This window comes from Chelonia mydas, chromosome 1, assembly GCF_015237465.2.
Source record: "Chelonia mydas isolate rCheMyd1 chromosome 1, rCheMyd1.pri.v2, whole genome shotgun sequence".
In the NCBI taxonomy this organism is placed as follows: Eukaryota; Metazoa; Chordata; order Testudines; family Cheloniidae; genus Chelonia; species Chelonia mydas.
Window position 1 is genome coordinate 31,523,221 of NC_057849.1, and position 27,294 is coordinate 31,550,514.

The window sequence follows — 27,294 nt, forward strand, 5'->3', positions numbered from 1 at the left end:
TGGGACTTGGGGTGGCTGCTGTCCCCCTATTTATAATTGCTCCTTGAATGTCCACAACATGAAGGACAAAACAATGTAAGTTACTGTAGGCTTTCTCTGCAGTAATGTACTCTGCTGTTTGTGGCGGAGGAACAATCTGGTAAAGAACATCATCTCACTTCTGCCCCTTCAAATGGGCAGAATCCCACAGAGCACCTGAAAATGCACTTAGACTTTTGTAGGACTGGGAAATAGGAAGGAGTGTCCCCAGGAGATGCATTTCCCTCTCTCGTGCCACCTATGGCTAGACTGCATGAGTGCAGACTCTCCTTGCATGTAGGCAGAGAGGAGCACAAAAGGTTTATATAATAACAATCTACAATGGGTGAAATTTTCCCCTATGCATAGGATCAGTGCTACGCCAATTAATTCCCACTAATGCCCTCATAATAGGAATTAAGTGATACGTAGGTCTTGCACTGGCCTCGCGTCACATGGGTGAATCTCACTCAATAAGTTTTACTTAAAAAATAAAAAAGATAATAAAACTTGAATAGGAGATCACAGAAGGAGGACGTAATTTTAAATTTTGGAATATTAAAAGTGACAACAGTGTTTTATTTTCCATCTTTTCAAATCCAAATTTCTCTTTCTAGCACAGTTTAGACCAGGCTAAAATTTCAACCACCCAACACAGAGGGTGTGATTTTGCACCTTTCTCATGAGATCCAGTGACTTCAATGAAGTAACTCACAGAGTTTGGAGAATCAGGCCCACACAATACTCCGGGGAAAAAAGGGTAAACAGAAGTCACCAGAACTCATTTCCATCCCTGTCCTGCATTGTGTATAGCAAGTGCTATAAATCATATTTTGGCCACATACAATTAATTTTATGTTCTTTCCCTGTCATCCTCTACTTTTTTACCCTTCATAATTCTTAGATTTGTTTTTTAAGGTCACTGTTAGTTTCAGGTGGAATAGCTTGTGCTTAATATTGAAATATCACTCAACAATAATGTAGTAGCCAAGTTTTAAAGATAAAGTATCAAGGATCATATTTTTACAAAAATACAATTAAAATTCACCATCATTAAGTGTCAAAGGAGAACTAATCCACTGATTCCTCCCAGAGCCTATTTTGAGTTAAGGAGGCAGAGGGAATAAAATGGGTTTATTGCATCCTTTCCTGAGGAGGAGGATTCAATGATCATCCTTGCACACAGTGGCAGCCATTCTTAATCCTGTTTGTTAACCCTAAAAGATAACACCATGGAATCTGCCTTTGTTTGAGATAGCTGGTACATGCTATTACAGGATACAAACATTTTTTATAATTTTCAGGATAACTGTTCTTCCAGATGGGAGCCTACAAATCCTGAATGCTTCCAAATCCGATGAAGGAAGGTACTTATGCCAAGGAGAAAATGTGTTTGGTTCAGCAGAAACTGTAGCCTCAGTATTTGTTAAAGGTATGGAAAACCACACCGATTAGTTATTAATTATATTATTATTATTATATTATTTTATAGATTATTGATTATTTGTACAGTAATAGCTCCAGGAGCCCCGGTTATAGACCAAGACCCCATTGTGCTAGGGCCGGTGCTGCACAGACACAGAACAAAAAGACAGTACTTGCCCCTAGAGAGTTTACCAAAGATTGTGCCAACAATTGCTTCCCCTCTGTTGAATACATGCCCATAATGTTTTATGATACCTATGTGTCAGAAAAACTAGTACATAAATTAAATCTTTCCAGATTATTAAATTAATTCTGTGTGTAAAAGAAAAGAGAGAGAAAAATTAGGAGGTATATACCTTTGGCTGTTAGACATGCTAGCTGCCAAACATAATTATCCTTTCTACATGCACACAGTGAATAAAGTATAGCAATAAAGTCCTATTTTTAGCCATAGAAATCCTAAAAAGAAATAGCTAGATTAGAAACCCAGCAGATCATTACCTGTTTTCTAACTACTCAGTTACAACTAGTTTCCCAGCCACTGGGTTGCTATTTAGACAAGTGATGTCTAATTTATTGATAAGAGATCAGTCATCTTAAATTTACACAGCACTTCACTCTGAGTTATAAATCAGCAATGAATAATTGACAGTTCAGAGAGCATTTTCAAAAGATACATGAGGGATGCATTCCACTGGCAAGCAGCAATATGTTTTTGACACATAACTCTAGAACTGAAGAAACAGAACCTCTGGCTATCCAGGGGAAGTAGTTCAAACTTGACCATTACAAAGAACTAGATCCTTAACCGCACTAAGCTTACACTTGGGTGTGAGGGAGCAGAATGGTGCTGGTGATTCAATTTACCCAATAGGAGAGGCTCAATCCTACAAGTTGCTGAGTACTCTGTGCCCAATCCAGAAAAGTTTTTAAGCATATGTTCAGGTATTTGTGTATTTACAGTGACTTTTAGGACCATAGTGCTCTGCACCTTGATGGATCAAGTCCTAAAGTTGCTGGGGATGATGTCTCAAAGCAGGGCCAAAGCAGGGTTTTATTATCGGTCCCAGGTTGCTATTCTCTAAAAGAAAATAGTATATGCCCCTAGCTAATACATACTGCTGTCCCCTTCATACTGACTAGCTCTTGTAGTGCATTCGTAGAGGACTGCATTCCCAATATTATTGTCAATAACGAGCATATGCAAATCATGAATAAACCCCCCCAAATCATGATATTGGGTTCTTTTGTTTGTGTTCTGATGTTTGAGTCTTTAGTGTTCAGGTTTTCAAACTTTTCCCTGCAACTACGAGAGCTAGAAATATACTCTTTTTTTAAATGAAAGTTGAGATTGTTGTATAATCACAAGATTCCAGGAGCTGATGCTTTAAAAATATTCTTTGGCTCATGATGAAATTATGAAAGTTGGAAACACCATTTCTTGAGGACAATGCACCAGGCAGTGTGATAGTGGGTCTCCCTTCCCAGCATTCCTTGTGGTGACTAGATGAGATTGTGCCCTCATGAAGATGAGGAGATTATTGCTGTCTCTCCCCAGTCTTTGCTCCCTCCCCGCTGTGGGCCCACATACCACAGTGTGCTTGACCCTGTTACTCAGAAACAAAAAACCTTCAGCCCAGCAGGCAGACAAGACTTTTAAATTAAATAGAACTCAAGCAAATGCTATATTGATGTTGGAATATCACAAGACCTGCATTTAATTATTACTAATTCTTCTGTTTTCAAGAACCAACAAGGATAGACCTGACTCCCAAGAGAACTGAGTTAACCGTTGGAGAAAGCATTGTCCTCAGTTGCAAAGCGATTCATGACAACACACTAGATGTGACTTTCTACTGGACTTTGAATGGGCAGCCAATTGATTTTGAGAAGGAAGGCGGACATTTTGAAAGCATCAGGGCAGTAAGTGAACATATTTTATCTTCCGTAAAGTTCTAACAGTTCAATCTGTTTATAACTTAGCCTTTCCCACATATGACATGATTGAAAGATGAAAAAAATCCACTGAAGGTAAAATGAAATGTTATCGAATGGAACTACTAAATGCACTTCATTTGAATTAATTCAAGCAGCTTTAATCAAAAAGAAAATAGCTGTAAAGCTCTGAGTCCCAGTGATATTAGTGAGGCATCTAGTGATCCTAGTAAGAAAACAGAAGGTACTTTGAGCCAAATTCTCATCTTACTCATACAAATGATTCCATCAACTTTCATGGATCTATTAGCATGAGTAAGGAAAACAAGAATTTGTTAGTAGCCAAAACTTCAGTTACGGTTATTACTCATGTTGCTGTTGTTTTCACAGATGATGTAAGTTACATAGCCATGAACACATCCCCCCAAATGTGCTCTTTACTCACACAGAACATATTTTAATCTGTGAATACCAAGCAATACATTTTCATTTTCAAAACATTGTGTGAGGTTTTAGCTCTGTGGCTCTCATTACAGTCAATGGAAATCATGTGACAAAAACTGTTCTCACCATTTTGAAATATTACGCTTTGTTACCGTAACTATGTAACAATTAGATAAAGTCAAACAGCCTGGTGAACTAATCTGAACCTGTGCCATGTAAAGAGGCTTGAACTTTCTGAATGGAAACAAACCTCTTTATATGAATGAGGTTGGCATTAGAATGCCCAATAATTCACCTTATGTTCGTGTTAATTAAATGTAAATCAAACATTCATGCAATGTTAACATAGCTAACGCAAGCACAAAAATCAGGAAATTTAAAAAGTTAATATTTCTAATATACATGGAATGTAGTAGAGTTAAGTTTTCAGTAGAAAACTCAAACGTTGTAATCTAATTTGTCTGGGTTCATATTACTATATTACTATATTACCAATATTTATTTATATATTGCATTTAGCTTCTCTGGTGCTTTTTTAAAATAAAAACCCTTAGTGAAGTGCATTCTTACTATGGGAGTCCTCAACAGATACACCTTTATCTGGGCATGCCCAACATTCCAAATCACTCAAGGATGAGTAATAATAAATAGAAAAGTGCTGTAACTTGCATACGTGTTCCTTCAATGACACTAACTTTAGCTTCACAATTCTCTATTTCTGAGCAAAGTAATTTTCAATGATAGAAGTGAGGAGATGCCAGTTTTGTGTGGAATATAGGGAACATTGGACTAAAATGAGTAACATCCCTTTAAATTAGGGACCTTTGATACAGTATAATCCTGTATAATTTTTGTTGTTCCAGAATACATAAGCACTGTAGGGTAAAGATTGTTTCCCTGCCAGACTCATAACATTATGATTGTGCTGCTCATTCTTGCTATTTGAGTGGCTTTAGTGTTAAGTATAATGACCGTCCTGGTGCTTTATGTAGTTCCACAAAGCTACCACCTAAGTAATTCCACAAACAGAAGAGTTTATTAACACTGATGCTAAATTCCCACCTGTGAAAATTACCCATACTCCAGTGATTACAATCAAAAACACAAAGCACATCTTAACAAGACTTGTTTCCTTATTTGACAGTGTATTATGTCTTTAATTATGGGCATCTATAAATAACATTGCATTATTTCTCAAACTGGGGACCAAAGAACAATACTCTGAAGGTGCTGAGTCTGTTACTTACTGAACTAGCAAACATTCGGTACATACATCAGTTTAGATGCTTCACATGTATCACTGGCAAGAAGTGAAGTGTGAAAATGTTAGGTTGAAAGATGATGAGCATGCAGGGAATAGTAAGAAAGGGAGAGGAAACTAACATTGAAGGTAACTACTACAGAATTCATTTTTCCTCCCATTGATTTAAAAGGAACAGCTGGGCAAAAAAAAGTGTGTGTAACTCCGTCACATACCAGATAGGTTTAGACAAGTATGTAAATAGATATAGACAGCATCTTTTGGCATTGGAAACATCCTGTTTGCCCACCAAAGTACTCTGTGTGGAGCAATCTCTGTAATTCAGAGAGGCAATGTTGCATGGGAATCTGAATTTTCAAGAGTGATTTATTTCTATTATTTCTTCAATTCCATTTGGACCAAACCCTGAAATCTTGCAAAACATTTTATTTAGGGTTTTCTTGGATTTTTTTTTTATCAACATTAATGTTTATTTGTATCAATGAGTACTCCAGAGTTTGGACCCTTTGTTAATGAGTAAAATTTGATTTTCTAGCTGAGGATTCCTGGTTTTGCACATGTGTATTTTCATCCATCTGCGCTCTTTTCAAATATATATTTTTAAATTAATATAGTGTTTATGACAGCCCTGCAGAATGAATTCTTGTGTTTAGCCATAGACCATTACAAGTAAGGAGCAGCATTGCCCTGTTGGTGTCCCTCATCCCTGACCTTGAAGAATAAACCTAGGCATAAAAGAATAATTTTGTCTCTATGCCTACTGAGTCCTTGACCTTTGCTGAGACTACTAATAAGGGAACCAATAAGTACTAGTTGTGAGGGTAGTTTTTATTAATGTGGACACTTGAAAAGAGACTTATTAATGCATTTAATGCAACGTACCAGGCATTGACTGGATGGTAACTACTTTGTCACTAGTGACATGGGGTATATTTGATCTGGTGACCTAGAAGAGAGATCGAGATCGACCACATAGCCAACCATCAATCCCCTACGTTTTCAAGTTTCTCCCCAACTTCACTCTTTTCTGTGTCTTTCATTTAATTAATTTTAAATTTGTAATTCATAAACACTGTAAACAGGCTGAACAAAGATTTATATGAAGCAGAATCCATTAAAATATCAAGCTGTTCTACAAGAACAACTTTACTCTTCATCTGACATAAAATGCTGCACTAATTAAAGGGGGTCACTTTAGATAACAGTAATACCTGTCAAAAGTCTTGTAGAAGAAGGCATGCTTTGCACAGTATTTGGACAGTTACTGCTATATGAGCTTTGTGCCTAAGGCCTGGTCCACACTAGAAAACCACGTCAGTTTAACTACATTGGTCAGGGGTGTGAAAAATCCACACCCCCGATTGGCATTGTTAAGCCGACCTAAGTCCCCATGTAGATAACACTAGGTCAATGGAAAAATTCTACCTATTGCCTCTCCAGGAGGTGGATTACCTGTGCAGATGGGAGAGCCCCCATGTCGGTGTGGGAAGTGTGTACACAGAAGCACTACCACACTTCTCATTCCTCCTCTCAACCCCAGTTTTTAGTTCTTTATCATCTTGCAGCCCACTCAACTTAGGTGTGTGCAAAATTCTACCTGCTTAAGTGTTTTGCTGCTCGTAGATCATCATATGTCGTCATATATGATCACTGATGTCCTGTGAGAAGGGCCTACTGCAAACGATGATACCTGCCAGCATCGAGCAGGACTGGACTATCTCTTATAGGACTCTTGAGATCTCTGCTGGAAATACAGTTGTGACCTGGATTGCTTACTCTTTGTAACTGAGTATAGATCCCTAGCAATAGAGGATCTCCTGCCTCAGAACCAAGGTCACTCTATGCACCCCTTCTTCAGTCTCTCTGTGTGGATAATTTCTGACTAAATGCTAGGGAAAACTGTGCTGCAGAGATGTCCAACCTATCCTGATAAACAGCAGAAAGGATTTCACTAGAACCACGTATGCAGCAAAGTGGAAGAGATTTTCTGTCTGGGCACAGTGACAACACCTATCACCACATTGCATGGACATCACCCATATATCGGATTACTTGTTACAGCTGAAGTCATTAGGCCATTCAATCATCTCTGTGAGGGCTCACTTGGCATGCATTTCAGCAGTTTACCCACCAATAGACAGATTCTTGGTTTTCTCTCACCCTCTGGTGATCCAGATATTTGAAAGGCCTAATCAATCTTTGACCCAGTACTTAACCAAGTCTCATTCTTCTTAAGTTGAGGAAACACTTCATACTTTAGATGTTTGCAGAGCTTTGGCATTCTACGTTTACCACACTAAGGTGTGCAGAACCTCTAATAGGCTTTTTGTAGTCTATGCCGAGAGAGTCAAAGGCCAACCAGTGTCAACTCAACGTATATTACACTGGATCTCTGACAGTATCAAGCTTGGCAGACGTCTCTCCTCCACTGAGAGTAATGGCTCACTCCACTGGGTCCCAGTCCACTTTGTCAACCTTTCTGATTTATGGCCCTATAATGGACATTTGTGAAGTGGCAACATGTGCATCTGTACATACCTTTTCCAGACATTATGCCATCACTCAAGCATCTTGCGACGATGTCAGATTCAGAAAGTCTGTGTTGCAGTTTCTGTTCAGACAGTCTGAAGTTCCGCCATCAGTAAAAGAACTATTACAGAATTACCTCAAGTGGAATGTCTATATGCACAACACATCTTGGAGAACATTTACTGTAGATAAGTACCCATTCTTTCCTCTCAGCACAATGTCCCAGACTCCTTTGCAGGAACTTATAACATGTGGTCCACTCTGTCAGCTCCCAGCCCTGGATTACCCCAAACAACCGCTTCCTCTTCTCATATTCCCATACTGTAGAAGGCCTCTGGAGAAAGACCCATGAGCATCAATTCTTATATTAGATTATAAAATTTCTCAGACAGGGGTTATCTCCCGCTATGTGTTTGCACACCACCTAACACAATGTGGTCCTTAATCCTGAATCCTTCTGGGTGCTACTGTAATATACTTAATAAACAATAATAGTAACCAACCCTTCTTTCTTCTAAATTGTCTCTATATGTAAAAGGGGGAATGGGAAGAATACTGTTTCCTGAGATCTTTGGATTATGGGAAAGATTTCTGCATAATGCAGAGCATGACTACATAATGTGAAACAAGTAATTGTTTTATTTTTAATTAACTAAAACATTTGAAGTCTGCAAACATCAGAACGTAAAAACAGCAAATGCTTGAGGTATACAAAACTAAAAATTGAACAGCATTTAAATTGTTCTGAATGTATTTATGAACAGGAGTCGGCTTGAAGTCAAGAGGCCCATCATAGGCTATGTATAGTTGTCAGAACAATTTAAGAGAATTTATCATGCTATTATTTATCAATCACTGTTGACTGTACAGAGGTGCCATTGCCATGAGGTTACTGTATAAAATCATTAGTTTGCTTTAAAAAAAACTTCACTATAAACTAGTTTGCTAATCAAATATGCACTAGCCAGCAAGACACATTTGTGATATTTCATCAATTTAATCTGACTAGATCTCACTAATGAAGGTTATTGTGCTAACTCCAATACAATATGAGCCATAGATTCAGCTAACCTGAGTGCAGGAATAGCTGGAAAAACTTTTTGTATGTTTTGAATTTGAGCTTAATTTGAACAAAATGACATTAATAAACAAGATTTGTTTCATGCTTAGCGCCAAATCCTTGTCCCAGGGCAACATTGCCGTTGATTTCAGTGGGATCCAATTTGTGGAGTCACTTGTGGAACATAAGGGAAGACAGGCAGTTTTTCCAAATGCCTGGGACCCAAATTATTCAAAAATAACACTTAATCTTCACTCAGAAAATGGCCAGTAGCTTGTGCAGATCACAGAGAACAAGCATAATGTGCTCTTTGTCTGACACCCAGTTTAATAAGCAGAACACAGTGCTCTGTGCGAGCTGCAATCTCCACAGGCTTGGCAAGAGTAACCTGCACTGTAGTAATCCAGCCTCAAGGTGAGAGCTCTGCTTGCTTCTGAAAGCCAAAGGTGTACACTTTTTGCCAAATGAAAATGATAAAAAGAGGTGTACATTGAGCAGTCGTGTTATGCACTCCATCTGACTGTTGTGGAGTGGAAACTGATGGCCTCTCTGCTTATGGGAAATTGGCCCACATGGAGGTGGTAAGATTGATTTAACTGATCATGAACACAAAGAACATTCACATCAACAGAAGCTACAGTAGCTAGAGACTGACTGGCACTACAGCTGCAGATGAACACCTTTTATGACAACCTCCAACATGCAAGTCCTGGATCAGCATTTCACTGCTCCCCCATTGTGAATTTGCAGATTCTTGATGCTTGCTAATTGCCATCTATTTCTAACACTAGAAATCAAGATGATCTGCTTTTTGTGCTGTAACATTGACCTAAAAGAGAGTGTTTGTGAGGTACTGAATTCTATAATGATTATTTGCTATAGGTAGTGGGCAGCACTTCCAAAAGCTCAGGTCTCCTAACCCAAAGACTAAGACCGGGTAGCTGTCACATCATTGTTTTATGTCCGTTTAGCATATTGAACTCTCCTGCCTGATAGGTTATTTTCCAAGAGAGGGCAGTTATAGTCACACAACTAAAGGTGGGATGTGGTTAGAGTGTGTTGCGCTGGAAGGGGATTATTACAGTCAGCATGGAGAGTGAAAGGAGCTGAATGGCAAACGTTTTTAAAAATGAAAGGCATTGTACAAGGTTCCCATTTTTGTGTATATTTCCTGATATACCTCTCTGTTGAAATTTATACAGTGAATTGCATAACACCATACTGACTGTTTGCTCCCTGGCAGAAGTGGATGAAACAAACTGTAGGGTTTGGACAACCTACGGTGTAAGGATTAGAAAAGGACAATGTGATTAAACTCTCGGCTCTATTTCTGTTGCACATAGACTATACTCTGTAATTGGGGAAAGCCTGTAAAGGTGGGAGAGTTAATGAATCTTCTCAGTCTAGAGGTAAAGGAGAGACAGATTCCTAGGGAGGTTTCCTAGCAACTGCTCAGTATGGTGAAACTCACTCTCCTGGAAAGAATGAGTACAGATCTTGATACTTTAAGATCCACATGTAAAAGTTACGTTCCTTCAAAGCAACTCACAACCTATTATCATTTATGAAATAGAAAACAAAAAATCACATAATTTATTCCCATCAGAAGTAACTTAAATTAACTTCATAAGTAACTCTGATAGCATGGTGGTTGGAGTGGTAGAAGACTCTAAAGAGAACAGAATAATTTACACATTCAGAAGATGTAGACGACCTGAGCTTTGATTCTCCTATGAAATTAGGTCACTACATCTAAGGCAGCAGCTAATGTTATTAATGGATAGCACCACAGTATGTGAAAAATTACCCCAAGCAGCAACCTATAGATAAAGCTAATTAAAAGCATTGTGAGCACACCTGTGACCCAAGATAAATTGCAGTACTGGAACAGATAAAGCAGTGCATTGATATGGCTCTTGTGGATACTGGGGCCACCTGTACACTAATAAATGAGATACTTTGGCGCATAATGTAAACAACACAGACCAGTTGGTTGCCCTAAAAAAAAGTACCATTATTCCTGACAAATGGCATCACTGGCCATACTATTAATTATGGGTTGTTTAATGAGGACCATATGGGCTGGGGTTTGCAGAGGAGGTTAGGCACCCAACTGCCCTTAAAATTCATTAGGAGCTGGGCACCTATCTTTCTTAGGCTCCTCTGGGATCCCAGCTATAGCACAGAAGAAGACATGTTCAATGCTCTGTGGAGCTTTCCTTGTATTATGAGCTGGTGTAAACCTTTCAGATACCAAATGCACCATGTGGCTAGGTGACGTTCAGAACTCAAAGCAATGCAGATATCTTTGTAAAAAAAAAAAAAACTTTGTTGTTATAATGGTGCACTTCTTGGCAAGTGTCCACTGACACCGTGCATGAAGAGCTACACCATAGCATGCAGCCTTCCCATGGATTAACTGAACCAGAATCTGCTTTTGTTTAGAAGAGAACACACAAAAAACATGGCAATTTCATGACAGCACTCATTTGAGCTTTTAAGAATATTAGGAGCACATATTGACAGGTACCTCAGGCAATTCCATATCATGCTGGTCGAGTTTTGAACCCTTTTGACACTTCTTGCTTCATTGTAACCAACTTTCTTTTATCCTACCCAAAGGGAAACTATGTCTCTGAACTTACTGAAATGTTAGATTTATTTTAGCAACAGAAGTCAAAAAGTAGAAGACAGGGATTCTGGCTTTGGTTACTTTTAATAGCTACTGTATGAGAATTTTTGTTGCACTCCTATTAAGAGATCACTGTCTTTTAAACGATTTCTAAATCTGAATGTAATCTCACTTTTCAAATCTAAACATAAGCTACAATAAGACTGTACTTAGCTTTTATAAAGGGTAAACCAAACCACTTTGTAAAATATGCACACCAGTCTGAACCTCAGTCTTTTCTGGAAACTAAACCCAAGTCTTTTATGGTTCAGTTTGCATAACTATCATCCTCACTATCCTCAACTTTCTCTCTGTCACCTTCAACAGACTCATCCCTCTTCCAAGTCATCCAGAAAGAACCCCTACCCACGACATTCCCAGTGTGGAATCTTCACTCCGCAATCTCTTTTCTGAGGTTGTGGGTTTGGTCTAATCTTGTGAGCTCCCGGTCTTGCTTATGGTCAGTCATATGTGCTGGAGAAGCTCCTGAGACATGTTAAAAGTTGTTAGGAAGTAACAGAAAGTGAGTCTGATCAAGATTTAGATACGGTTCAGCTAACCAGCCACAATATTTTAGATAAGCCATTTTTCCTTTTTGTCCTGTGTTTGTCCCTTATCTGTAAGTAAAGGATTTTGAATGATATCTGTGAGGGCTTTAAAACACATCCAAACCACCAAGGCAGACCTTTAACCTAGGCTTGCTTCAGACCAGATATGCCTCTTCCATAAGAGTTGTCTTCAATACTGGATATGATAATCTCCATACAAATGCAATGTATTTCAGTTACCATTTACAGTGAACAAATCCATTAATATTCTACTAGGACTGAGCCACACTTCCCAGGTTGGATTTTCAAAAACAAAATGCTTTGGTCTAACTCTGCTCCCATTGAAGTCTATTGGAGTTTTGCCATACACGTCAGTGGAAGTAGTTAGGCCAACAGTAAGTGCTTTTGAAAATCCTATGCTTAATCTCTTTGACTCCAGTTCTCCAGGAATGTTCACCACAAATCCAAAAAGAAACTGAGTGTGTGCAAAGGTGGCTTTCATGCCAGCTTTTAGTCTCCTTCTTCCACCAACCCTCCCTTCCCACTATCATGGGGAAGTTTGGGCACCAGGCTAGTCCTTGGTGTAAATTAAGGCAACTTGACAGGCACGTATATGTATGCCAATTGACAATAGCCCCCAGAGAGCAACCAGGTGTAAAGGAGCCCCTACACCAGCAGCCAGAAGTAGGACAATATAGGAGCTCTGGTGTCAGCTCTATACTACCTACAACTCCTTGCCCACACTGGGGGAATTTTTAGTAGCCAACTAAGAGCAACTGGAGCAGCACAAAGCAGTCCTCATGCACCAGTTAATTGTGATCTTCATCTTCACCAACAGTATTTTTCTTGCTTTATGAAAACTTTAGTTCTTGGTTATTTTCCAAGGTTTCAAAACCCTGAACTTTGTATAAAAACAAGACTTACTTAGCCCCAAATCCCAGAGAACCCACATGTACTGTCATCCAGAATTTTAAACCCAAGGGGCCAGATAAGCTTTACAGATGTACTGTTCTAGGATGCCTCATCATATAATTCCTGACTTGCATAGGAGGAAAATGTCTCCAGAGTGCCTTCCATATAGTTAAAAAGTGCGGTGGCCCGATTCTCCAAGATATTCTGCTCCCCAACTCCCATGGGCTACAGTAGGATTTGCAGCTACTCAACACCTCCCATGATCAGGCCACTAATTTCTAAACACACATCAATTTATATTAAAAGCAAGCAAGTTTAATTTTTTCCCCTCACACATTCCAAGTAATGCTGGTTGTTGCACATACTGTTATTCTGTAATAAACTTAAATGTTTCACAGGGATCCGTTTTATTGCACTGCTCTCTCTCATTTATAGCAATGATTCTTCCAATTGCTGCCAATTTGCCTAGTTATTTAAGCATGCAGATTAAATACACATTATTTTCCTGATGAGAGTATTAGGATTCATATAGTCATGAACCCTGTAGTAGTTAGTGATAGCAAAGATTTTGAGACAGCTCCTTAGAAATTAAACCAGACTATCTAATAATGCTTTTTTCCCCCTTCAGAAGAAAGCCTACATTAAATATAGATTATCCTCAAAAGAGAGACTGAAATGTGGACTGATGTTGGTCTTATCCTTTAAATACCTAAAGTTTATATCAAAAACATTAATCTTCTTGAATAATCCATGTTTCATGGATAATAAGCACTGTTGTGCTAGAAAAGTTAAAAACTTTTTATTCCCAAGACAACTCCTCACAGAAATGAAATAGTGTGCATCTCGTTTATGTTCTCCTATTGCAAAATGCTCAGATGTCCTAGAAAGGATTTGAGTGATGTGAGAGAGTTTCTAGAATTCCAGAATAGAATTTAGAATGTAGAATTTCTGAATTGTACCTGGTCAGGTGATTCATTCCAGTATCCTTTCTCCAGCAGTGTCAGATACTTCAGAGGGAAAAATACCATAAAATACCATAACTTTCTACTATCAGATCTACTAGTTTATTGTACCATTCACTCCTGCATTATCTCTGGTACTAATGGCATCCTCTGTCACCCACCTGCCCACTTCTCCAACAAGTAACATCTTCACTTTCTGGCCCCATGCAGGGGGAAAAACCCTGACAAAATTGCCTTTTCCTATTTTAAATTCTGACCTAAATTGTAATCCCTAAATTTGAAAACCTACCTCTGGTTTTGGGGCGTGCAAATCATTCTTATTTGGAATTGGTTAGAGAAGAGGCACATTGTTGTATCTGATGTATCTTTATCTCATCCTCCAACTTACCCTCACCCAGTTTTTCTGTTTCATCCACCGGTTGTGGCCTTTCTGACATGTAGGTTGTTCACTCTCTGGGGAAGGGGATTGACATCTTTGTTATTTGTCTGTACAGCACATAGTACTGATCCTTTTTTGGGATTCCTAGGAGCTACCATAATACAAATAACAGTATTATAGAGGGGGGATTTTCTTTCTAGCCATGCCTTGTGATCATCTTTGAATCATGGATCATGAAGAATAGAACAATCAAATATTATAAACGTTGATTAATGGGTACATCCATGCTTAGGTGTTGCAGAACTGAAGGACAGATACCATCACCATCGTAGCTAAGCTCTTGGTAAGTGCTTGGATACCACAGAGATGGGAGTCTGTACAAGAATCTAAATAGGGAGAACCAGCTTGAATTGAACATGGGACCAGAAGGTAGAAATGCCTAAATTTTTATCCATGGTCTTAGGGTTAGTTTACCCTATTGGTAAAACAGTGTATTCTGTTAGCCATGGGTTGCTAACGTGCTAAAGAGGAAAAAAAATATATACACAGCACAACAAACACTGAGGTCTAGCCAACAATATATACAAGGTGTCATCTAGCATGTGTGTAAGCTACCATTGGGTGACAGAGATGACATTTTAAAACAAACCACTGAGGGGTTTTATATGATGGCTGCATTGCCAAGTATGTTCACTCAAGCCGTGGTTGGGAAATTGGCAGCAGACTGGAAAAGGAATCAGCTGCCTACCTATTCCTGGAAAATCAGATACTAACCAATGCCTATCTGTCATCTCTGACACACCAAATCACAATCATCTCTTGCAATTTCTGTTCATATCTGCTTTGTCCTTATTATATGGTCACTTTCCAGTGATAATGCAGTCTATTCCTTTCTTGAAATTATATTGAGGAAGCACTGTATGCACATTTTGCGCTGTTCATGATGCTTTGCACCAGATCTGTATCTAATTTATATTCCCATCACAGAGGAACACCTCACAAATTAGACCTTTTGTGGGAGATAGCTTAGAAACCCTATTTTTTTTAATCAGGGATTAGATGCTGAGAATTGACTATGATTCCAGGAGTGTAAAACCTATTATTGTAGAACAGTTTTCCACTGGAAAATGCTGATTCGTGAAAATCGAAACTTTTCATGGGCACATCAGTTTTGACAAAATTTAACTTTGAAGAAAAAGTTGAAACAAAGAGTTTTGAAAAGGTCCTTATCAGAACAAAATGTTTCAATTTTTTTGTTTCAAATTGACTTCATTTTAGATTATAATTTATAATATAACATTTTTAAAAGTCAGTATCAACATGAAAAATTGAGATTTTATCAAAGTGAAATGTTTTAATTTACCCCCAATTTTTTTTCTTCAAAAATGTTGTTTTATGGAAAATTTCAAATATGATGTTAGGTGCAGATTAGGAGTGAAATCAAAATTCAAAATCATGAATTTCCTGTGAAGCAGAAAGTCTGGTTCCTGCACAGCTCTAATTAATTTGCCCCGTAGTTCAAATTGGATATGGGACTCTTAACTGCCTTGCTTATTTTGTTGTTTTGCAGCATATTGCCTTTTTAATCAATTGCCACCCAGAAGTGGTTGCATTACAGTACTACATAAGGATTGTCAACACATAAAAATTGCATTGTATTAACTGTACTGGTATATACTAGTACAAACTATACTGCATCCACACTAGGGGTGGTGCCAATTAAACTATTTCCACAGAAAATCACATCCCTAAATGAAATAATTAAATTAGTATAAAAGCTATGTGTAGCCAAGGCTTAAGGATGAAATTCATCCCTATACTTAACACAGGGCCTCTTTATTAGCATTCCTCTGCACATTCAAAATAGACTTCATTCCCACCTCCCATTGGCAACAGTAGTAATTTAGAGCACTCAGCATCTCTTAAAAGAGGACCAGCTTGAGGTCTCTGCACCACTAAGGTCCCATCTAAACCTTCAATGTTGGATTTCAGAAGTGTATAGGCATTGGGCTGGCTCCTAGCATGGGGGCAAATTTCATTTGTTATCTTACTGTATAGTTTGTACAAGCAGTAGAGTTTGCAAAGCCCTCTTTAGATGAAAGGCATTATAAAATATAAGATCATTCTTATTATTAATAAGGGGAAATTTGGGGTTACACTACCACCATTAGAATAGTATGTTTCTATACTTGTGTTGTACAAATTCTCTGCTGATTATGAAATGGAAACCTAGTTGGGACAGAGTTTGGAAGTTTTGCTGTCATAATCTAAAATAAATTCAGCAAAAGAACTCTTGTAAACAGATGCTAGTCACATATGCACATACTTTAAGCACACACAAAAAATGGGATTTAAATGGTATGCTGGCCTCCTGATATGGGTGACTTTCCCCCAAAGAGAATATCCCTTCCCCAAGCTGAGAAGCAAAGAAACAGTGTTAAGTCATTAATGTGTAGAGATCTGATCTCTAAAGCCTACTGAAGCCAATGGAACAACTCCTATCTACTTCAGACTTTGGGTGTGGCTGTGGTCTGGTGCATCCAGAAGCCTAGAACCATCACTTGAATTTATTAAATAACATTGCAATTCTCAGACACAGCTATTCACACTTCAAAGGGCAGTTGTACCGGCATCTTCTTGCCCTTTTCCAGTCACAGTCAGTGAGCACACTGATCACTGTTGACCTCAACCCTAATGAGCAAAAGCTGGGACTCCCATTACTCCATGTTCTTTATTTACAGACATCAGAGGAGTGCACATTTCAGCTGGTACATACAAGTACATACAAATTCTAAAGGGGCGGGGTGGGAGACAGGGAATCTCTTGCATTGTCTTATTCAAGATTTTTTTAATTTTCCCCTACTGACCTAAATATTAATCATCACTAACTTTTCCAGCTAACTTGGTCTCCTTCCAAAAGAGCCAGTAACTGCAATTAATGCCATTGCTCAGGCCAGAGAGTTTTGGTTTAGTTAATAAATTTGCTATTTATTGTCCATTTGGAAAGCATTTCTCTCTGCATGCAAGCATGCGTGGGTAATTATTTCTTAAGCAATGCAAAGGTTTTTCTTTAGTTATTTGCTGAGTATATTACAAATAAAAAATACTGCCCTTTAATCTCGGTTGATAATTTTATTAAAAGCACTTCTCCCTGCATTCCTTAAAACAGGGAGTTAGTATTCTGAAAATTATTTTAATATAAACTGCAAAACCTGCAAAGGGGACTTTGCCACAATATGCAAAGTGCCTATAAACCACCTTGAATGGGGCAGATCTGAAACATTTTAAACTTGTACTTCATCCCTCTTTCAGCAAGCATCTTCTGCAGATTTAATGATCAGGAACATCCTTCTGATGCATGCTGGGAGATATGGCTGCAGGATACAGACCACAGCAGACAGTGTGTCGGATGAGGCCGAACTTCTTGTTAGGGGTGAGTATATTAAGTCTCAGGGTTCAGAGTAACAGCCGTGTTAGTCTGTATTCGCAAAAAGAAAAGGAGTACTTGTGGCACCTTAGAGACTAACCAATTTATTTGAGCATAAGCTTTCGTGAGCTACAGCTCACTTCATGGATGCATACTTCCAGGAGCATCAGATGAGCATCTGACAAGGCCCTGCTCCCTCCTCACGTCCAGGCCACCTGGCCAGTGGCTTGGCATGAGCAACTCTAAGGCTGTATGCATCCGATGAAGTGAGCTGTAGCTCACAAAAGCTTATGCTCAAATAAATTGGTTAGTCTCTAAGGTGCCACAAGTACTCCTTTTCTTTATGTTAAGTCTGAAGACATGATCAACATAAATGATCATACAACTGAATTTAAATGCATGGAGTTTGAGCATATCAATTATACTTAGATTTTACAATACTGATGTCATTTTTGCTTAACGTTTTTGTTTTTGAAAAAGCTGTGTGGTAGACCAGTCTGCAAAACAGGCGTGACTGACAATGGCAATTGGTAAATGGACCCTCAGTTCTTAAAAGATGTAATAGCTTAAAAGGCATATTGAATTTTTTTAAAAAAAATTCAATTCTGTGTGAGGTAAATGATTTTTTTTCATTTGTTACTATAAATGTTATCTAAAATTGAAGCCATTCTCTCAGGTTTAATGGTTAGGAAATATTAGCTCAGTTCCTAACCTGGGGGACTGCTCTGTTTGTAGTATAATGAAAGGTATGAGCAATTATTAGGAAGAAATCCAAAATCTTAATATTTTTGAATGTATGAGTGAAACTTTGCCTTACAGAGATCACATTGGCAATTTGCTAGGAGCTGGCAGATGCAGTTAGGGTTCAACCCTGCAAGCTGCTGAGCACCACATGAGAGGTGCTGAGTGCCCCTGGTTCCCATTGACACAAGTGAGCATTTAGAGTTCTGAACACCACTCAAGAAAAAATGCTCAGGGCTTTGCAGGATCAGCGGGGCCTCCAATTAACACAAAGTGAAGCAGAGCTTAGTCACTTCATTTGCAATATGTCTTCCTTGCTGACTTCAGATCATACAGTCTTAGAAATGGAGGGCTGGAAGGTACATCAAGAACACCATACAAGGTTCCATCTTGATCAATGCATGATGGCACCTGTAGTCTCATGTGTCCCCCACATTTGCATTAGAATGTGGGAGGCTGCACTGTAGAACTCCTTATGTCTCATTTAGGCAGCAGGTGTCACGCTGACCATGCTTGTTACATGGTATGCTAAATTTTAAAATGTAATACACTGTGGGATATTTTATTAGCATGTAGGAAACCCCAAATAAAAAATATAAGACGACTAGAGAAGATTTTAAAAAAGTAAAATCCTTTTAGCTTATTCCACCACTTGTTCAGGCTTGATTTTTTTTTTCTATCTATCATTTGCATGGAGAAAATATGCTCTGTGGAGAAGAAATGGTGTTTCTGGCAGAGTGCGAGGTTCTTTACTTATTTGATGGGAGGGGCTGTTAAATGTTTGCATGAACTCAAGGACTATAGGGCTTCTATTAACCTAACTTCCGTGAATGTCATTTCACCAGTTGAAAGTTTCAACAATTGCTCAACCTACTAGTACCTAGAATCCCACAGTCTTACTTCTAAATTACAGAGATCTGACCCCTGCTCCATAACCTCCTATGGTAACCTAATCATTTCTCCCCCAGTGGGGTTCATTTTACATATGTGAATTTACCGTAGTTTGCTATAGAAAATGTTTCTCAGAAAGGAGGTCTGTATGTGAGAGTAATAAAAGCATTATTTGAGGTATTAGAAGGAATTGGATTCATGTGTCCCTAACTTTGTGATGAAATTAAAACTATGACATGAAATTAAAACATGATTCAGTTTCAAATATGCCATACTTACTATGTTCCATTATCCTTGTCTCTGAGGCTGGCAAATAAGAGGATACAATCAGAATTATGTTTGTATCAGTTTTACAACTGGTTTACATTGTGTGTCTGTTTTTGTACTGATGTAAAGTTCTGCTTTCATTGAATTATGTGATTTGGTTAGTTTGTTCAGGAAGTGAATTTCCTATTAGATAGTTGTAATACTTATGCAAATAGCACAGAGCAGATTCTACAGTGTCAGCATTGCTTTTGCCAAATGCTGGGTGATTTTTTTCTTTGTTTTTGGCCTCGCAGTAAATATTTAAAGCAGATTCCATGTAGTTGTCACTCGTTGTTTCTTCTTCAGCATTTTTCAAAAATTAATCCAAAATATTTAAGAGAATCTAAATATTTGTTTTCCTTTATACTGTTAAAAATGATTGTAATTCAGTCCCTGTGCCCCTCCCCAGCGTTTTTCTCTACATCGATCAGTTTACAATGGCACTCAGTGGTTTGCAACTTGATAGTCCCAGGTTGCAGTGTCATTGCAAGCTTCTCTTGGTTGAGTCCTTGAGAACACTGGACACTGATTCAGCAGAAGAGGTCAGCGGTGCAAGGTTACTCTGAAGACTTCCAGTTTGGGGTGTGGAGGAGGCTTGTCATGTGTCTAGGAAATTCACTACCACTGTGCAGTTTTGTCAATGAAAGCCAAAAGAGTACTGCTATATACTCCCTAGGTAGTATAACTTCTCAGGGATAGCTATTGTCTGTAGTTTAGATGTTATACTGTAAGGCTTGTCTGATCTTTTTTGACATATCATTGCTATTTTGACTGTGAATATGTGAGATTGTCTTCACTTACTGTACCCTCCATCTCCTCAGTAATACTTTTCACACACAGAGTAAGTTGAATCAAAATCACTTTACACTTCCTCTTTTAGATATTCATGGATATAACTGGTTGATTATTTGCAAGGGGACTACATTATGCTACTACTAATCAGATGTGTTGACTGTAAGTCAAAGGAAATTATTTTGACTCTTTATAATGAAGGAATAGAGAGACAACTGTACATTATCCTGCCCTCATCAGTTGGAGAAGAACAACACAAAGTCTTTGCAAATCCCTGTTGCCCTGTTGCCCTCAGGTGTAGCTCTTCAGAGACAGCCATGTACCACCACACTCTCAGGCACGTGCCGTGTCTCACAACATTGTATTGTATAGAAAACATATAGTTCCTTTGTATATTGTGTTCACTATGGAATAATATGCACCAATCTCTGTCTAGCATATTCATTTGAACACAGTATGAGTAGTAAGGCTTTCATTATTTTTTATTATTTATATAGTGCCTTCAGTATGTACTGCATTGTACAATGGAGGAAGTTTGCTAAAAAAATAAATGGTTAGACAACTTGGGTTAGCTCTTTTGTGCCTGCAGAATGAACAGCGCAGGGCAAGTCTAAATTCTTTTGCCTGTAATTGCATGGTTTGCACCTATAATTAGGTAAAGAAATGTGCAAGTACTCAAATTTATGCACATCAATTTGTCAGATGCAAATAAGGAAGCTAATCTTCTGAAAATTTCCTACCATATGTGCAGGTTTTTAAAAGGTTGTGGGCCTTTTGCAAATAAAGTGTACTACCGTTTTGGGTGTTCACTGGATTTCATTTAGCATGAAATACACTTTTTTTATTGACGTCTTTGTTAGTGACAAAACCATAATTTGATCTTCCCGCACATACTCTTCAAAAATGTTGTTAAAAGTTTTCCACCAAAAGGCTGGCAAGAAGCAAGACTCTTATCCCTCGACATAGTTTCAACATTTGACACTCAAAGCTGAAGACTTTGACGGGTACTTTAGAAATCTGATTAAATATCATATAAGTAATACTAAGGCAACTTTCTATTTAGTCCATAATAGCCTCTCTTTCTCCCAAATACCTTTCTGTTCTGTCCCTTGTTGTTATTTATTCTCCTTTCTGTTTTATTTTTATTTTTTTTAAAATATGGCAAAGAATGGTGATGTCATTACCTATAAACATTTTATTGACAGTGCGAGTGTTTGCCCTATGAATTAATGCACTCACCTTTCAGCTTAGAATTTAAAGCATTTAAATCCTATTATGAGTTGCAAGTGAAAAACAGTTTAGTTGTTTCATCCTAGTGAATATTTGTCCTCAGAAAACTACTGCACCGTTTGACATAATTGAAGTGTCTGTGTTCAAATGGGGCTCAGCCACTGTAATGAAAGAAGACAAAACCAGAGGTGCTTTGGCAGAGTAATATGAAGAACTATGCACAGTTCCTCACCACACTGTTTGGTTGTAGGTAATGCTGCTCCTTAACTTGTGTAAGCATCAAATACCCTCTTCAGAAATTGGCCTGGAGGGTCTCTGCCCCTTTGCATCACAAGAGAACCCTTTCTGTTGAACATCTGTGACAAAGATACAAGTTATAATCTTTTGCTTCCCACATACAAAATTCCATTTTGTGCCTAGATTTCATTCTTAAAGGTTTACAAAATGCATGACTTGAGTTATTGATTGCTAGTTCTAAATATTGGCAAAACTTGATTGTGAATTCTAATAAATCTTTAAGCCTGTGGTAAACTTGCTATCATCAGGCCAAATTCTATTCTTGGATACATACACATGGCTCTCACTGTCATATTTCAAAGCTCTGTGCACTCATCTGAGGACAGAATTTTGCCCACAGAGACCACGAATGTGCTGGTGCAGAAATCAATCAGTGGAATTACATGTGTGTGGAGGGTAATAAAAATATCCTCTACTCCTACTAGATCTGACTGAATAGTGCAAAACAAGAATTGTGAACATGCATTCTGTTTCTGACTTTCACCATGTTCACACTTCTCTGGAAAAAATGGTGCAAACAGGTGTTTCTCCACAGCAGTGTTTTCAGAGTAGCGGTTTGTCATGTAAACAACGGTATTCACAAAGAAAAAAAATATGCCCAGGAAGTGCTTGTTCCTGTTTTTAAAGTTTCAGTCATCCAGTCAAGGAGCAGACACTATTTTTGGTTTTTATCAATCAATGCATATCATACCCCATTCTTGGTACTGATCCAGGAACAGTTTTCCCTTGCCTAATGCCCTCTCCGTTACCGATCTTTATTTTATTTGTATACATCTTCAGCTTCCTGTGATTTTCAACCAGCAAGGGATTGAAAAAGAAGAATTTTTCAACTTGGCTGGTTTTCCAGCTATAATTGGCACCACTGCGTGTCTCTGTGCTTATTTTTCACAAAGAAGAGATTACAAAAACAGAAGGCTCTAATGCAGGATAAATATGCATGTCATGTTCTGACACTAATGATGTGATCACAAATGTTGTTACTATATACTCACGTACCAACCAGGAGGTTTACATTCTGCGGATGTCTCTGCTGATTCCTAGCCAGCGATGTGTTAGGTTCCCTCAAGACAATGCCTGGTTGGTAAGTTAATTTGTTTTCAAAGACTGTCTTCCACAAAGGTTTGTTGTGTTTTTACGTTTCCATTATGTGATAGAAATTCCAAAACAATCTTTATTCATTTCTTATTACAGTGAATATCTCCATGATCTGCTACCTCCGTCAACCTTCAGTCTAACCAGCATTAAGTCATCAGCTAGCTCTATCATGGAAAGAACTGACATTGTAAAGCAAATACTTTTGTTGTCTTAATACTGCAGATCAGCATTGGTCCTGCCAGCCACATCTGGCAAAGGTAAATAGAATATTTTGCTTTGAGGAGGGGGATGAAGTTTCTGGAACACAAAAACAGCCACAGCACTAAACATAACTCAGTTTTACCAAAAAGACCTTCCAAAGCCACAATCCAGTTCCTAATTAATTGAAGTTTGTCTTTGATCTTGTTAGAATAAGGCCCAAATTAGGCCTCTTCTTCTACAAATAATAGTTTCTGTACATTCTTCTGTTCCCATTTTTTGTAGAGGAAACAATGCAGTTCCACTGTAAACAGCAGGGGTATGATTTGTTGGGGCTGCACAAGGGTAAAACATTCCCTGCATAGGATGGAACACATTTCTGGGTGATCTCCGCTTGCAGCCCCAGAACTGGGGATTACTCTGTTTTCCCCCTCTTCTTTGGGCTGATTGGGACTAGGGTTACACTAGCAGCTTCAGGGCAACTCAGGGAGTTTTCCTGAATCAGTGCATTAAAGTGTATACAGTAGTTATCAATGCGGAGCATATTATGATACAATGTTGCAGGGATTGAGACTTCACTTTTAAGCGTTTAGAAATAAGAGAAAAAGGATTTTCCTATAAATATTTATACCCAATATGGGAATATTGAAAGTAAAATTACAATTAAAATCCCATGTACAGTTTTAGGTCAGTTTTAATAGTTATTATGGTATTACACAATAATAATGTTCCAAGCTCACCACAGGAGGTTTAGCAAAGTAAGCTCACAAAATAAAAGGCTTTGTATGTATTTGTGAATGTATGTGTGTGTGCACTAGCATAATCTAGAGGCTCGAATCAACATCACTGAATTATCTCCATTTTAACATTGATCTAGTTAATGAAAGCTTTTCTTAATCACAGAGAAAATACAGCGAGGTACCAGTCTCTTTGAATTATTCGTTTTCTTCTAGATGTTGTTAGTTTGGGTCATGATTTCTTTATTGTCAACACAAGGAATCAAAGAGTTATTAGCAAACTCCACTTGAAACACATAACCTGCATTGCCAGAGATGTTCTGTCACCGGAACCCTATCTGTAAATTAAAGCTACATATTTGTCTTGCAAACTTGGATCATGGTATGTCAAACCCAAGCTAATAAGTGGAATCAATCACATACCACTGAATTATATGCTGTATTACAGACATCATCACAGTAATCCATCCATCACATAGCACATCTGCTGCAAATGATCAAACCTCTTTTCAGATTGCTCTATATAAATGCTCCAGCTTCAATTTAACCTGCTATCTCTTTCTCCAAACATGTCAGGTGGTATCTTCTATATTGTTCCAACAAGTTTGCTGTCAAAGCATGACAGGTATAATCTTTCAGTCTCTATGGAGCTTAAGTAGTACATTAGAAGCAATACTCTGTAGCATTATGACTTAGATTACAAACTGTACAATCATATAACAAAGAAAAAGGCCACTAGTAGTTTGTAAAGATACTAAAATGACATATTACTAAGACATCTTTGTTCATAGGTAGCACTGTATAAAATACTAATTTTAGTGACCTGGAATTTCCTTTGCTCATGTCAAAAAATAAAAACAAACGTATTCTTGTTCTTACCCTGCTTTCCCATTCTATTGATCAATTTGTCACACAAAACAATTATTTCAGTGCTTCTCTCTGGTCATGGTGTGGATTTGGGAAGAAGTTAGGGAGGTGAATAAGTTGGTTTACATGGAAGGCAGAGGACACTTTCAGGAGGAACTTTGGGTGTGGTCTCTGTGTGACCTCATCCCTAAAAAAATGTTGTGAAGGGTGCCATTAGAGCTCCTATTTCCCCGATTCTCTGAGCCAAGGTGATGGCCACTAAGAACGCCATTTTCATAGACAGATGCATAAGCAAGCATGTGGCCAAGGGTTCAAAAGAAGGCTTTCTAAGGCACTTGGAGACCAGGTTAAGGTTCCATGTTGGATTAGAACATCTGATTTGTGGAAAAAGGTGTCCCATACCTAGGGCCCCACCAAATTCACAGTCTATTTTGGTCAATTTCATAGTCATAGGACTTTTAAAATGGCAAATTTCATGATTTCAGCTGTTTAAATCTGAAATGTTATGGCGTGTGTTTGTAGGGGTCCTGACCCAAAAAGGATCTGTGGGAAGGTCACAAGGTTATTGTTGGGGGCGGGGGGGGGGGGTTGTGGTACTGCTACCCTTACTTCTGCGCTTGTGCTGGCAGCAATGATCTGGAACCCAGATCTGAAGACAGAGCAACGGCCAGCAGCAGCCCAGAAGTAAGGATGTCATGGTATGGTATTGTCATCCTTATTTCTGCGCTGCTGCCTGCAGAGCTGGGCCCTCGGTCAGCAGTCACCACTGTCTGGCCACCCAGCTCTGAAGGCAGCACCGCAGAAGTAAGGGTGGCACGGTATGGTATTGCCACCCTTACTTTTGCGCTGCTGCTGGCGGGACACTGCCTTCAGAACTGGTCCTCAGCCAATATCTGCCGCTCTCCAGCTGCCTAGCTCTGAAGGCAGTGCAGAAGTAAGGGTGGCAATACTGCGACCCCCCCTAAAATAATCTTGCAACCTCCAATTTGAGAAACATTGGTCTCCCCCGTGAAATCTGTATAGTATAGGGTAAAAGCACACAAAAGACCAGATTTCACTGCGGGGGAGACTAGATTTCATGGCCCGTGTTGCGTTTTTCATGGCCGTGAATTTGGTAGGGCCCTACCCATGCCCTTGAGGAATCTTTTTGTTGTAGGATGAATGAATACGGAGTCGCTGTTCGTCTTCTGATGACAGGCATTTATGGCTGCAAGATGTACATTTACTGAACTTAGAGATAATTCTTGGGTTTAGATCTAGGTTGTAGTCTGTTACTAGTGGGAGGCTAGAGGATGTGGGGGTAACGTGTTTTGAGACACACCAGATTTGGAATATTTTCCACTTTTGCACAAACATGTGACAAATCATTATTATTCTGCTATGTAATAGCACCTCTTTCTCATTCTCTGAATGGAACATCTCTATGCTTTTGAACCATTGAGGAACCATGACTTGGTGCTATAGAATCAACACAGAGGGAGAATGGAGGATGGAGACCCGTTCTGAATCTGAGGTCACTAAACAAATACTTAAAGGCACGAATATTTAAAATGGTTACATTAGCTCCAATAATTCCATCTCTGAACTGGGGAGACAGATTCTTGGCCCTCAAACTACAAGATGCTTATTTTCATATTGCGATTCAACCATCTCAGAAGAGTTTCCTGAGATTCACTTTGGGTCAAGACCATTTTCAATACAGGGTGCTTCCATTCAGTCTATCATCCACATCCAGAGTGTTCTTGAAGATCCTACCTGTGGCAGTGGTTCCTCTTTGCAAATTAGGAATCATGACATGTCTATATCAAGACGACTGCCAGCTCAAGGCACAAATCTTCAATGACGTCCTATTAGCCACACAAAAGACTATAGATATATTAATGCAGTTGAGACTACAGTTGAACACTCAAAAATCTACTCTAACTCCAGTGCAACATCTAAAATTCATAGGAGCCTATTTAGATGCAGTGAAAACCAAAGCCTTCCTCTCACTACACAGGTTCAACACCCTAATCATTTTAATTGACACTGTTCAGATCAGCCCCAAGACCCAGGCCAGAAATTGCCTTCCACTAACCTGACAGCAAACACCTTTGAATTAAGTCATGCAGGGTTCCGCATGCATTGCCTTCAGGCATGACTCAAAGCAGTATACACACCAAACAGAGACAGATAAAACAACCTACCTCTGACAGTCAAAGACCATCTTGAATGGCGGAAAGATCTGCAGGATATCTACACAGGGGTCCCATTCATGCAACCACCTCCAACATTGATACTGACAATAGACACATCCTTACTGTGCTGGGGAGCTCATCTAGACAATCACCTGGTTCAAGGCAAATGGCCCCCCTTAGAATCAACACTACATATCAACCTATTGGAGCTCAGAGCCATCTGGAATGATTGTTCACATTTCCTATCATTGATCAAGAGCAAACATATAAAAGTCACGTCAGACAACATAGCGTATATATTCTACATAAACCACCAGGTAGGAGTGAGATCACCGTCCCTTTGTGCAGAGACAGTGAAACTATGGAACTGGTGCATGGCAGCAGCATCTTGT

The 27,294-nt window shown here is 38.7% G+C and overlaps 1 protein-coding gene across 2 annotated transcripts in view; it reads left to right on the forward strand.

Moving 5' to 3' along the window:
• CNTN5 (contactin 5) overlaps positions 1–27,294 on the forward strand; it is a 970,129-nt gene that overhangs the window by 871,972 nt on the left and 70,863 nt on the right. For both annotated transcript variants that reach the window (XM_043529333.1, XM_037889811.2), the window contains 3 exons: positions 1,323–1,450; positions 3,191–3,366; positions 17,457–17,577. In XM_043529333.1, the coding sequence (XP_043385268.1) occupies positions 1,323–1,450; positions 3,191–3,366; positions 17,457–17,577 (425 nt within the window). The remainder of the gene's footprint in view (positions 1–1,322; positions 1,451–3,190; positions 3,367–17,456; positions 17,578–27,294) is intronic.